The 13,960-nt window shown below is 36.2% G+C and overlaps 1 protein-coding gene across 1 annotated transcript in view; it reads right to left on the reverse strand.

Moving 5' to 3' along the window:
• Window positions 1-1,265: 1,265 nt before the first annotated feature.
• PDE3B (phosphodiesterase 3B, cGMP-inhibited) overlaps window positions 1,266-13,960 on the reverse strand; it is a 168,641-nt gene continuing 155,946 nt past the window's right edge. The window contains exons 13-16 of the mRNA XM_010830572.1: window positions 11,320-11,523; window positions 8,934-9,095; window positions 5,434-5,689; window positions 1,266-4,230 (exon numbers count right to left, since the gene is read on the reverse strand). Coding sequence (XP_010828874.1) covers window positions 4,016-4,230; window positions 5,434-5,689; window positions 8,934-9,095; window positions 11,320-11,523 — 837 coding nt within the window. The 3' untranslated portion in view covers window positions 1,266-4,015. The remainder of the gene's footprint in view (window positions 4,231-5,433; window positions 5,690-8,933; window positions 9,096-11,319; window positions 11,524-13,960) is intronic.

A 13,960-nucleotide genomic window follows, 5' to 3' on the forward strand; every position in this document is an offset into this window, starting at 1 on the left:
TTGTGACAAAAATATACCTACATTATGAGGGTTGTGACAATAATATACCTACATTATAAGGATTGTGATTTAAGCATCTTACATATTTTTTTTATCACATATCGAAGTTATCACTAAGAATAACGCCTAACACATCGTGAGTATGAGAAGATAATGTAGTCTTTTCTGGTTTCCATTGTTGGTGCTGAGAAGTTTGGATACTTTTAAAATTTCTTACTGCTTGTTCACCTTTGTCATTCCATATTTTCTTAAACATTTCATACATCATTATTTTGTATTGTTTTTGATAATTCAATGTATAGTCTGAAGATATTGGGACGTCTAAATCTGCTGTTTCTGCTATTCTTTCTTACATCTGTTTCCTTGTGTTTGGCTATTTTGTCAAAGTTGTCCAGAGAGAGAGAGAACCAACAGAACACATACACACCTCACTATCACATCCAAAATCTCCTTCTCTGGCATACCCTACCTCTGTGAATGACACTGACAGTTGTCCAGATCAGAAACCTGAAAGTTACTCTCATCATCTTTCTTACCATCACATCCAATTAATTGGGACAAATTGATTCTATGTTTTAAATCTTAAGTCCATTTTGCTTTACTGTTGTCCTACAACCCATCCTAGTCTATCTAGATCACTGAGGTCTCCCCATATCTAATCTTACTCTTCTACTCAACATGGTATGTTAGTTGAATGATCCTCACAAAATGTGAATCTAATTGTCACTTACAGATTAAACTTTATTCCAAAGGGAAATGGGGAAAAATTGAAAGGGTTTTAAGTGTCCTGTTGTGCTTTAAAAGGCCCTTCATGAACCACCTTCTCTCTACCATTCCTTCTTGCACTCTTAAGTCCCAGCTACCCTAAATCTCTTGGCTCCTCCAAGGTGGGTATGCTTTCTCTTCTCCTGGCCTCTACACATGCTGTTATTCTCTGTCCACAAGGCATCACCTCCGAGCTAACTCATTAAGTCTTCAGTTCTCAGCATTAAAATCTCTGGGACACTTTCATCCCTGCTCCACAAAACAGTCACTGCTCCCCCAACCCCCAACAAACACCCTCTAGAGCTGCTGACTGGCCTGGCAGCTACAGTAAAGAATGGCTTGGCTCTACTCATCTCTTGTGTGAAGGTTGTTCCTATGAGATGATACAATATAGACAGAGACTGAAGCAGTGCCAGAATTCCTAGGATTCTTATAAAAATAAGTATAAAAATTTAACAGCATCAGAGTGAGAAGAGCAGAACAGTCTTCAAATCATGAAGTAACTTTGAAAAATAGCCTTTTATGAGAAAAATGTCAGTAAACACACAGATATTATAGCACTACAAGATTATTTATAAGACCAGTGACTTAAAACAGCGAATTCATGATGAAAATGATTCTAATTAAAAAATTAGTCTCATTAATAACCAAAATAGGACCTGCAATACGACTGGCTGCAATTTCTCAAGTAAGATTCCATCTACTAGTGCTGTTTATACTTAACATACACTCACATTCATTTCTTACAATTTATGAATTTAAGTTTCAGGAAGAATACTTTTTTAGTATTTGGGTTATTTTAATATATGTCAATTACTTAGTAAAGGTTAAATAATTTAAAGGTTAACTTAGTTAATGAGTTTTCAGTAATATCATTTAATAGCATAAAAACATGCTGCTTTTGAGAAAATAAAAATATACATTAAAAAACCCAATACAGTGTTTTAGTAAAATAGTAAGGAAATTTGTCTCATTATGTACATATGCATGTGTATGAATTTTTATATATATATATATGTACTTTTCAGTAGCAGAAATGTATTTCTGCAGGACAGAAAATGTACTCTAGAAAAACAGAAGCAAAGGATATATACACTGTAAGGGCAAACTCAGTAAATTAGATACAATTTTATTACTCAGTAATGAGGGACCGGTTTACAATGATGTGACAATGGTAGCAAAAATAGTAGGAAGGAGTTCAGCACTCAAAGTATCAAATAAATAAAGCTTAGTGATTCATTAAATATTCTGATATTATACAGGATCAAAACTTTCAACACTTCCATGGGTCCTTAACTGATATCTTTCAGATAGGCTATATAATCTAGATAGTTAAGAAATTGCTTGCTGACATCATACTTTAAAGGAATTACCTGGCACAGGAAACTCTACTCAATACTCTGTAATGACCTATATGGGAATAGAACATAAAAGAGTGGGTATAACTGACTCACTCTGCCATACAGCAGAAACTAACACACTGTTGTAAATCAACCATACGCTAATAAAAATTAATTTTAAAAAAGGAGTTATCTTGGAAAACAAAAAATGTTACATAACTTATTTTCCAAAGCCACATGGATTCAAAATATAATATGGTCTCTTAAGAATAATGGAAAATATTGGCCTACCATCTTGCTATCATTCTGGCTTGTACTTTATATATTCAAAAATTTTTCACAACCAGGGTATATATCTGGACCCTAGCAAGTTTATAAACATTGTAAATATGGTTCATTGAATTATCTTAATATGCTTTTGTGTAAATGGTATTACCAAAATATTTAATACTTTTAATATAAAAATTAAATAAGTACTCCCATCATTTACTTTATCTCAGAAACTAGACTTGTAGTTGGGCTCCAGATGTACTGAGTAGTCATAGGTCATTTCTGTTGTGTAGTCTCAAGGCAAAAGGAGATTAACAGAAAGATGAACATGGGTTTTATAGTAACTAAACACATGACACCCAAGATAGGGATCTAAAGATTAAGCACATATTCAATTACTTATTCAACATGTGACCTTTAGAGCACACACTATTTCATTTGTTCTTTATCTTTGATACGATTAATTGCATCTGATTTTTGTAGTAAGGCAAAAGACAGACATCTCCTTTTCCTTGGCTTTAATTAGTCTCAAATTCAAGAAGAGAGAATAATGCTTGTTTCATAAAAGGTTAACGTCAATATTAGGACAGGTTTTTGTTTTTCTTCTGACAAATTTGTGTTTATATTAAACTCAGTGTTTACAAATACTAATCCTGAGCAAGAGTAAAAATAAGAACAGTTTTGACTAAAGAATAAAATTCCTTCATTGTTAAACCTAAACAGCTTTAAAATTCAACCATGGAATATAAAATTGATAAGACTGGAATTCAGACTTCAGATGTCCATGGCAAACCTGAATACTCTGAGAAAGAACATACACGTAGTAGTAGATTTAAAAACAAAACAGTAAAAAGCATCAAAAATTGATGCACCTGGGTTTTGTTAAATATAACAAAGGTTACTCAGTCCTTCATGGATAAACCTAGCTGGAGAACACCGAACAGTGTACTGCATTAAACAGACCCCTCAGGAAGGCAACACTGGATTTCTCTTTTTAGATAGACAGAGACTGCTCCTCCCCACCTCCCCCAAAACAGTCAAAGACATAAAAGACACATTTGGAAATACAATATGAATGAATCCTGTTTTGTGGGGCTTTTTGTTTGGGGGTTTTTTGTTTGTTTTTGGCTGTGCTGTGCGGCTTGCAGGATCTTAGTTCCCTGGCCAGGGACTGAACTCAAGCAGAGATTAAACCTGGGCCATAGCAGTGAAGGCGCCGAGTGGAATTCCCTTGTTGTTTTTTCTTTTTTTTAAATCATGTCTTTAAGAAAGCAGAAAGTTGGCCACTTAGGAAACTACAGTGAATTACTTGAGTTTTTAGGTACAGCTCCTGCCTCATGAACAATAAAAGCCTTCTACTCAGCAAAGCAGTATTATGACAAAGTATTTATACACCAGTAAAAGCACTGAGTATGGGCTTGGCAATACAAGTCAACTGAAACCAAGCTCTTAAGGATACTTTTCGTCCATGTGGTGAAAAAGCGCATGGGAGTGGGAAACGCTGGCACAGCAAGGATCCTCTCACAGTGTTAGGGCCTGTCGACCTAGGAGCGGTCAGTTCCAAGTCAGGATGGTGAGCACTGGGCAATGACATCGACATATGGCATGGCCCAAGGCACTTCTTCAACATGCCTTTTCTTTTATTCCAGCTGTCTCTCTTCCTCTTCATCTGCTTCTTCAATGACCTGAATCTCATCTCCTTGAGGTAAGGAAGAATTCTCCATCTGCAGTTTATTCCCATCAGCTTTACATTTCTCTTCTTCCTCTATGATTTCCTTCCATATCTTGTGGTTTTCGGTGAGATGGTGCATTAGCTGACAAAATATTTGCCGTCTGCCTTTCCGTCTTTGTGGTTCTGTGAAATTTAACACATGTGTATTCTAATCATAGCAATATGATTCAATCATTCAATAAATATCTGAGCGCCTGTTACATCCCAGGCATTTATTTAAGCACTGGGTTTAAAGTTATAGTAAGATTAAAATAATCTCTGCACCATGGGGCTCTCCTTCTAGTGGGAAGACCTAGATAAGCAAAGAAGCAAGACACTCGTGTGTTGGATAGTGTTAAGTATTATGGATAAAAATAAGTTAAGGTATTAGGGAAGATGGTGGGGGTGGGAGTTGTGGGGCGAAAGGAGGATAGTATTGAAATTTCAAATGATAATAATGCAAAGTTAAAAACCATCCTTCTAAGGGATTTTTTAAAAATGTGTTGAATTAAACACAATTATCAAAATTTTGGTGAGCATAAATAATTTTTACAAGTCAACTTTCCCAAGATGACATCAGATGGTAATGCCATACAATTACTCTTCACTATGCTACTCCTGAATACAAGGTAGGGTGGGGAAAAGTTCTTTTATTATCTTGTTCCACGCTATGTTATCTGTTCTGATTTATATAGCATGCTTGGGAAACAAAAAAAACAGCTAGATATAATTTAAATCCTACATTAAAGAGCAAATAACTAGTTTAATTTATAGTTGCAAAGGTGACAATGTCTTTTTCATCTTCCATTTACACTCGTTGGTTTATATTGCTTTATATAGAAAAACTATGCATTACAATTTGGTACTTCAAAGCCATAATGCTATAAAGCTTGGTTTTCCTCAGAGTCAAAAGAGTATATATTTTCCTCTTCTCCCAACTGGGTTGAATGAACTATTCCCAAGTCTATATGAAGGGTATGTTAACAGGAGTGCATGGTGTGAGAAGGGGTTAGGCAAAGGAGGACTAGTCCTTGAGACCAGCCACCTCACCTAAGTTCAGATTTGGCAACAGCTCCATCATGCCTGCACAGGCAGAGCCTGCTGCAGAGCACTGGCTGGAGGACAGCATCTCCAGCGACGCTGCTTTAACTCAGAATGCTTGTTGTATGGTAGCATTCACATGGTGCCCAAGCAGTAGCTACTCAAACCAAGATTATTCCGTCTGCACACTTAGATAGTACTTAAGATATAACTACTGTATCTTTAAAAGGAAAGACCCAAATCCAAATTAAATGGACATTTGCAATTAACAACATTAAAGAAACGACAGTATCCCTATATTCTTACTAGGATTTAGATTGTCCTCTATTTCTTCATCCTCTGTATCTAATTCTTCAGCATCTTCTTCCTCATAACAACTTTCAGTATCATCGTCCTCTTCTGATTCTATCCACTGACCCGGTAGCAGACCAGCAGCGTCATAGGAGTTACACAGGGGACCCACTATGTGGGTGATAAAAGATTCCTGGAGTTTTGCTAGTTGAGGAGAAGAACGATCCATGAAGGGACTGATGGGCAAACCAAGATTTGCTTCTTCATCTCCCTGATCATATGAAAAAGGAAAGTACATCTTTAACTGCTGAGAGAACCACTGAGCTTTGTTGTTAAAATTTGCCTTGAGGTTTTTTTAATCAAGAACAGTCTAACTCAAAATAATTTTTAGAAAGAAGTATCAATGAAAATTACTCTGTCATTCCAACTATAAAACTTTTTCTACTATTTGAAAAATCCTAAACAAGACTTTATTCTCACACTCCCAGTCAACCAGTATGGTTGATACACAGGCAGCAAGAAAAATATACATCTTTTCAACTAAGTTAAGCAAATAGTTATGAACAAATCAAAATTATACTACTAGAATATATAAATTCTATACAAATTGTCAAAATTCTATCGTATCAGACACAGATCCTTTTTCCCCTGGGGGGAGATGGTGTAACAGAAACATTTTTTGTTGCAGTTGTACCTCAAATGTAGAGTTGACTTTTCTAATGCTTTTCAACATCTCCCTTTTTTTTGTAACAGCAGAACCCTTTAATGAATCTAAATTAGAATATGTAAAACAGAAAGAGGTAGAGCAATTGTGTTTGAGGTGAGGATTTGCCCCAACTGCCTGGCCGGCGATCTGTGGTCCCCAGGGCTCTGGAGAGCACAGCTGGAGATCAGACACATGATTTCAGAACCTCCTTTGCTGCCTACAGCTTGTGTGGTGCTGGGCCAGCTCTATGCCTAATTCACGTGTAAGATGTGAATAATCATCTACAGGGTTGCTATAGGATGACAAGCAGTATATATTGAGCACGGTGCCGAGCAGTCCTCAAACAGTAGTAACAATATTAACATTTTAGTGCCGAGTATCTGAACCGGTGGAGGGTGAATACTCTTCACAGTGCACAAGTTCTGTAGGCAAGCAGTGCGTATCTGTGCTGAGCCAACACAATCCTGAGGAGACAACCAGAAACTGTCCTGAGATTAAAAAACTTACATGGCTTTGTTTCCTGTGAGGATGAACATTAATAATATTTAAAAAATGTATCTAGGTGGGTTTATTCATAGGATTCTACAGTTTCGTACATCTGACTTTTAAATAGGAGTTTGGTTTTTCTAAGCCCATGGCATGTAATGGGCTTTTTGCAACCTCTTGGAATTCTCCAGGCAAGAATACTGGAGTGAGTAGCCTTTCCCTTCTCCAGGGGATCTTCCCAAGGATCGAAGCCAGGTCTCCCGCCTTGCAGGAGGATTCTTTACAAGCTGAGCCACAAGGGAAGCCCAAGAATACTGGAGTGGGTAGCCTATCCCTTCTCCAGAGGATCTTCCTGCATTGCAGGTGGATTATTTACCAACTGAGCTATCAAGGAAGCCTGATGTAATGGCTATAGAAGTAAAAATAAAGACAGTATAATGAAATTAATAAAAAAAAAGGTTGAGCAAGGTTAGAAATTTGCATCCGTATCTAAAGAAAGCTGAATAGCATAACAAGACAGAAGGAAATCTGATGGTTTTGATGAGGGCTGACTTCCTATATACATTTAACCTTCATGACCACTGTGTGTTAGGGTTATCAAGTATATCATTTTTCTCCTTTGACACAGGAATAATGAAACTTAGAAAGATTAAGTGAAACTGTCTGAAATATTGTTTTTTTGTGTGACCTGGAATTATAATATTTTATTGAGCACTTATGTGTCAGAAAACTGTTCTAAGAACTTGACATGTATTAATTCACTTAATCCACAAAGCAACCTTATGAGGTAGGTACCATCAATATTCCTGTTTTCTCAATGAGGAAATTGAGGCACAGAGAGGTTAAGTAACTTACCCAAGGTCACATTGCTGGTAAGGAAGAAGAGCCAGGATTCAACCTCAGGCATGGCTTCCAAGTTTGCTTAATAAGAATTAATCTCTATACTTTAAAGATATATTATAAAATGCATCTAAATGAAATTATCTCATTTTCTTTCACTGAATTAGTGGATTTTCTAAAACGGGCATTTTCTACCACTTTATTACTAATGTTTGTACAGATAATATAAAGACAGAATTTTCCCTAGCATAAAATTCTTTTGTGAATATGAACTGAAGCCTGAGGCAGTCTTCAATTATCTCTGAGAATGAGGATAGGAATATGCAAACCACTATACATACTGCAATCTACAAATTAAATATTTATAACTTTATTTCTTAAAATTATACATAATTTAGTTCAAATGTATCAGTGAAAATTATTCTAAGATTATTACTAAGATTTTACTAATCTGTTTTCATAATTGCACAGTATGGTATTTTGTTAACTTGTAAACAGCACAGTATACACTATTTATTGGGATGTTTAGCTAAGGTAGATGAAAGACATGGTACATTTGCTGGTCACTCAGTACAGTCTGGGTGTGACAAGATGTAACAGATAAGTGTGCATGGTTTGTAAGTATGCAGTGTGTCACTCCTACCAGAGTAGCAACTCATGGTGAGAAAGCCATGACCCAGAAGTTTTACTTGGTAAACCTCTTGATCTTTCTTGATCAGGGTCTAGTAAGGATTCCCAAGGAATACAATTCCAGTTAAGAGTATGTATTTGTTATTTTGTATTTGAGATAATGTAACATTAGACTTGTGGGGAAATCAGTATTTTTCTACAGTGTAGGGAGCCTCAAAATTGTACAAAAAAATAGGTGAAGACTGCAAAATAGTAGGATCATTTTAAAGACAACATTTAAAAACCCATGAGAAAACAGCATGTTGATATCTTAGAACCCTGAAAGCCACTGAGTGACTACTTTGTCCCCATTTCTAGCTCTGATTTCTTACCCTTTGCCAGGACTTTGATCCTACATAACCCATCAACCCAGTTGATATTTCTAAGGCAGTCTTTCTATAGCAGGTTGAAAATGGCTTGATACTTTAAAAATACAGTCTAAATATATGCTGAATCAACTAAACAGCTTCTTTTGGAAATAAATTATGCTTAGGTTATATAGGTTTTCAAGGTTGAAAGGGATCTTGGAATCATAATGTAGTCTTCCCTTAGCTCTAGACTGGAGTATATTCAACCTACTCCAGATTGACAATAAGCTATTACTTTTTTTTTTTTTTAACTTCTGTCTTTCAATTTTAGCAACAAAGGCAAAGGAGCTGAGACAATATTAAAACCAGAGCAAATGCAACAATTTCTAACCATTTTTGGTTAAAGCAACTCATTTCAAGTATTTAATGTAGCTGTCCAAATCCAAAAGGCAGTGTCTTCAGATGACAGCTCTTAAAAGTCCCAACAATCCCATGTTTCAACTTACCTGCTCATAAAATTCATTGACAATGCCTTCTGTCCATTTCAAATGCAAGTCTCGAACTTTGGTTGGGCCATTAATATCTGCCAGTTTGATGCACACCTGGCACACTAAGAGGCGATCATTTTCATTACTCCATTCTATACCGTTACTATTTACATCATTGGCCTATCATTGGAAAAACAGAATTATTGTAGGTACTGAGGGCACAAGAGTCTGTTTTTTGTTTTGTTTATTTTTGGCTGCGCTGTTTGGCTTGTGGTATCTTAGTTCCCTGATTAGGGTTTGAATCCTCACCCATGGCAGTGAAAGCATGGAGTCCTAACCACTGGACTGCCAGGGAATTCCCCAACTTTTGTTTTTTACTGGATTATCTTAAAACTGTTTCCTGTCCTCTGGACAGGAAGGAATTTCAATAAATGTTTCTTTTGTTTGTGCCATGACATGTACCTGTATGGGTTAAATTTCTCTTTGAAGTGTCATTTACAGCTTTGTTTCAGTGGAAGTAGAGCACTGTATTATACAAGCAGAACAAACCATGAGTTTCAATATTTGTGATTACTGCAGAAAATTATAATTTGTGTATATTGTATACTGTACATATTAGTATATATGACATAAAATATATATGTATATGCAAAAGCAAATCATATAAGAATTGTAACTATTTGTCTCAGAAAGGCATGCTTAAGGATCTAACTGCAAAAGGCACAGTGATATAGCTGAAAGAATACAAGTCTTAAAAGCTGATCTCTATGGTTCTAAATCCTGCCTTAGTATGATTTACCAATCATTGAGTAATGCTGGAAAAATTACTTGAGCTCTTTGAGTCTATCTTTCTTCATCTATAAAATAGGAAAAATAATATCAATCTAGTTGTATTGCCTGAGGATTAATGAATGAAAAATGCACAGTTCATAGTAAACGCTAACATTGTTATTTAAATAAATGGTAGTTATCAGGCAAATTACCATGCCTTTCAAGAACTCAAATTTCTCTTGTAAGAAATAAAGTGAGAGGGCCAGATTAGTGACTTTGGAACTGTACTGTAATATTAGATTTTTAGTGGCATCCACCATCCTCCCTCCTTTTTTTTTTGGCTGTGCTGCATGACTTGAGGGATCTTAGTTCCCTAGCAGATTGAACCTGGACCTCCTGGGAATTCCCTGGCATCCACCCATTTTGTTAAAGGAACTCTATGTAGACCACCACCACAGAAAACAGTTAAAAGAAAGGCGAGCTCTTAAGATTGAAAGTATGTAGTCTAGGGAATTCCCTGGTAGTCCAGTGGTTAGGACTCTGCTTTCACTGCCAAGGCCTGGGTTCAATCCCTGCTCAGGGAACTAAGATCTGCAAGCTGTTCCCCATGTGTCACTCATGTGACATTTTCCTGAGACTACAAACAGATATCTCTGAGGAACACAGATTCCAAAGTTTTGGGCTAATCTTTCACCTGTAAAAAGAACTTCTGTTTACTTACTATGACTTAAGCGTTTAAATGAATTTTAAGTAAAAATAAAAATTAATAGAGCTACACAGCTATGAAGTAAGTTTAAAGGCAAACTGATATTGTGCTGATTTTTCATAAATTTTTCATAAAAATTTTCATAAATTTTTTTTTCATTTATCAATATCACAACAGTGACATATACAGGCCTCCTTCCAGGAGGTTAAGTGTGTACTCCTTTGACACCCAGCCCCTCTACCCTGAAGGTAACACCTTCCTTTAGGGCAAGGATGTTATCAAGAAAACAATGGTTTCCTGCCTGCAAAATACGGGGCCTCTTTCCCTCAGGAATCTAAAGCAGTGGTTCTCAACGGTTTTTCACCCCAACCTCTGAGGGATACAACACGCTCCCATTAGTACCACCATCACACAATGGCAGTGATCAATTCCATGGTGAATGTGAGCTCTGTGAGGACAGCAACTTCAGCCTGTTTATGCCTTATTCTTAACTAGGATGACTGCACGCAGTGGGCAGTCCTAATAGACAGCAATTCAATGAGTGCTTCACTCTCAAGAACTTCTCCATTCCCACACCAGCCAGTTAAACACTTCACAACATAGAGAAGGGAAACAGGTACAGCAAAGTAGGAATAACTGGCTTCTTAGAAACACATATTTAATTTCATAAAATGCCTTTCTTGGCACTGTGCATAACTTTCTCAAATCTGTCCCTGAAAGCTTCAACTGACATAATTGGAAATGTCACAAGCAATCGTTATTTTTGGACATGTTATAATTTTTTTAATATTGGCATATATATTGTCTTACCAGATTTATCATGACTTCATGAGTGATATTCTGACTTAATGTTAAAAAAATACCTTTTGTCAGTAACATCGACAATAATTTCTGTTTTGAAACCAGGAATTAATTTGCATAACAAACCTTGGCATTGAATTCAGCAAGGAAATCAAAATGCTTTTTAAGATCTGTGGCAAGGATTGCTTCTATGACTAAAAAACGAAAGCGCTTGAATTCCACATTGTCAAGATTAAGAAGGAAGTTGTATTCTGGACGAGAAAGATATAGAGTCCAGGCTGATGCAGCGTGATGATTTTCCAAAACAGATCTGTCGTTGTATAAGACTGCCTAAAAAGGAACAAGAAAAATGAGGCAGGCATCTCAAAAGATATTGAACTTTAGTAATAAACAGAGTTAGGATCATGTTGGAAGAATACAATGAGTATCTATTACATGCCAGGCATTTTAATACTTGTGTAGAAGGGTTGATAATTTGATAAAGGATTAGACTGAAGTGCAAAGAGGATAAGGTACACTTTTCCAGCATTCATAGCTAGTAAGTGAAAGGGTAATTTGTCTCCAAGGTTCATCTTCCTTGCAGACAGCATGCTGCCTACCAAGAGATATAAAGTTGATATTTGAGGTCTGCTTCCTTAAAGCAGTGAAACTTCTCAGATAAAGCTTCTGTAAATAAAATCATCAGGGACAGAGAGAGCAGGTTTCGGGATATATTACTATTCTTTAGTTAGCATGGAATGAATGGTGGTGGTGACTTAAGGAGAGGAACCCAGAATATTCTGTGCATGGTGAGCTGGAGACCCGTAAGTATGAGAAAGGCACATCCTATACTCCCAGCTGACACAGGACCTGGGAGTCAGAGAAGTATCAAACAGGTAAAAGCACAAATCCTCTGTCCAAGTGGTGTAGATCTAGGCACTGTATTTCCCATTTCACTTCAGTGGAAGACCCTGAGGTACCTCCTCAGTAGTCTAGGATTTGGGAATATAGATTCTAAAAATAACTGGATTACAGAATTTTTAAAGCTTCTTCCATCTCTCACAAGTAAAAGTTTTTTAAAATTATTAAATATGCATGGTAATTAAGATGTTTAATTTGCTTCTGTTTTATGTATTGTTTTCTTTTTCCTTTTTGGCCACAAGGCATGTGGGGTCTTAGGTCTGACCTGGGATCGAACCCCCACACCTCTGCACTGGAAAGGGAAGTCTTAACCCCTGGACTGCCAGGGAAGTCCCCCAAGCATAGTAATTATTAAAAGAACTCTTATAGCTAGTGCTAAAGGCTGAGAATAAAAAATAAAAACACTGTCCCTATTTTCATAGCACTTTCTAATGGAAAAAGACAGATAAGAATATTGTATAATCTCAGCTACAATGCATATTCTGAGCCTAATTAGGTCATTTTACAGATCTGTAAAAATTAATTATAGTCTAGATATAAACATAGATATTTACCATTTGATTTTTTTTAAAACATCATTTGATTTTAATGTTAGCAGTGATGATTTAAACTTTGGGTCACAAAAAGGTTGAAAAAAATATATGTCCATCAGTGGGTGAATAGATAAAGAAGATGCAATATATATACACAGAGTGGAGTATTTGTTAGCCATGAGAAAGAAGGGCATCCTAGCCTGGATGGACCTTGACAACAATATGCTAAGTGAGATAAGTTAGAAAAAGACAAATGCTGATATCACTTATGTTTAATCTAAAACTGAACTCTATTTACAGTAGAACTAGGTGGTTACAAGAAGATGGGGAAATTGGGAGACAGTGGTCTAAGGGCACAAACATGCATTCAGAAGATGAATGGGACTTCCTTGACGGTCCAGTGGCTAAGACTCCATGCTCCCAATGCAGGGAGCACAGAATGAGATCCCCATGCCACAACTAAAGATCCTGTATGCTGCAACGAAGATCAAAGATCCTGTGTGCATTTACTGTACAGCACAGGGAACTACAGTCAAAATCTTGTAAGAACCCTATAATGGAAAACGATCTGAAAAATAATATATGTGGTTCATGTATAACTGAATCACCTTGCTGAAACATTGTAAGTCAACTATACTTCAATAAAATTTATGTATTATGGAATAAAAAAAAAGATCCTGTGGGCAGCAACTAAGAATTAGCACAGCCAAGTAAATAAATATATATATTTTAAAGTTGAATAAGTTCTGGAGATCTAATGTACAGCATTGTGATTATACTATCCTATATTATGAACTAAAAAGTTGCTAAAGACTAGATTTTAAATATTCTTACCACACACACCAAGAAGTTAATTATGTGATGTGACGGAGGTGTTAGCTACTGCTCTGGTGGTAATCATATTACAATATACGTGTCAAATTTAAACACTGAACATGTTCAACGTCAAAGACTTGCTAAGAAGTCAACTTACATAGAAAAGTGATTTAACTGACTCATGTTTAAATCCAATAAAGACTGATAAATGATCAGAACAACTCTGTTCATGAAGAAGTAATCAAACTCCCAGGTCAATAAACCACAGTGCATAATGAGTGTCCTATAAAGCTACTGGACTTAAACTCTCAGTTAATGAGATCAGTTAAAAAAACAAGAAAACAAAAACCAGTAGTTCAGAATTCCTGCAGCATCCAAATTGCCCTTTGACATTACCAAAGAAATATAAAATTGAGGATGGAAAGAAATCTGAATCAATATTAGAATCTAGATATAATCACAATACTAGAAGCTTTAAAGACATGGTAAACATGGGAATGGATTGAGGAAAGGCCATC

Source organism: Bison bison, unplaced genomic scaffold, assembly GCF_000754665.1.
Source record: "Bison bison bison isolate TAMUID 2011002044 unplaced genomic scaffold, Bison_UMD1.0 scf7180017864518, whole genome shotgun sequence".
Taxonomy (NCBI): domain Eukaryota; kingdom Metazoa; phylum Chordata; class Mammalia; order Artiodactyla; family Bovidae; genus Bison; species Bison bison.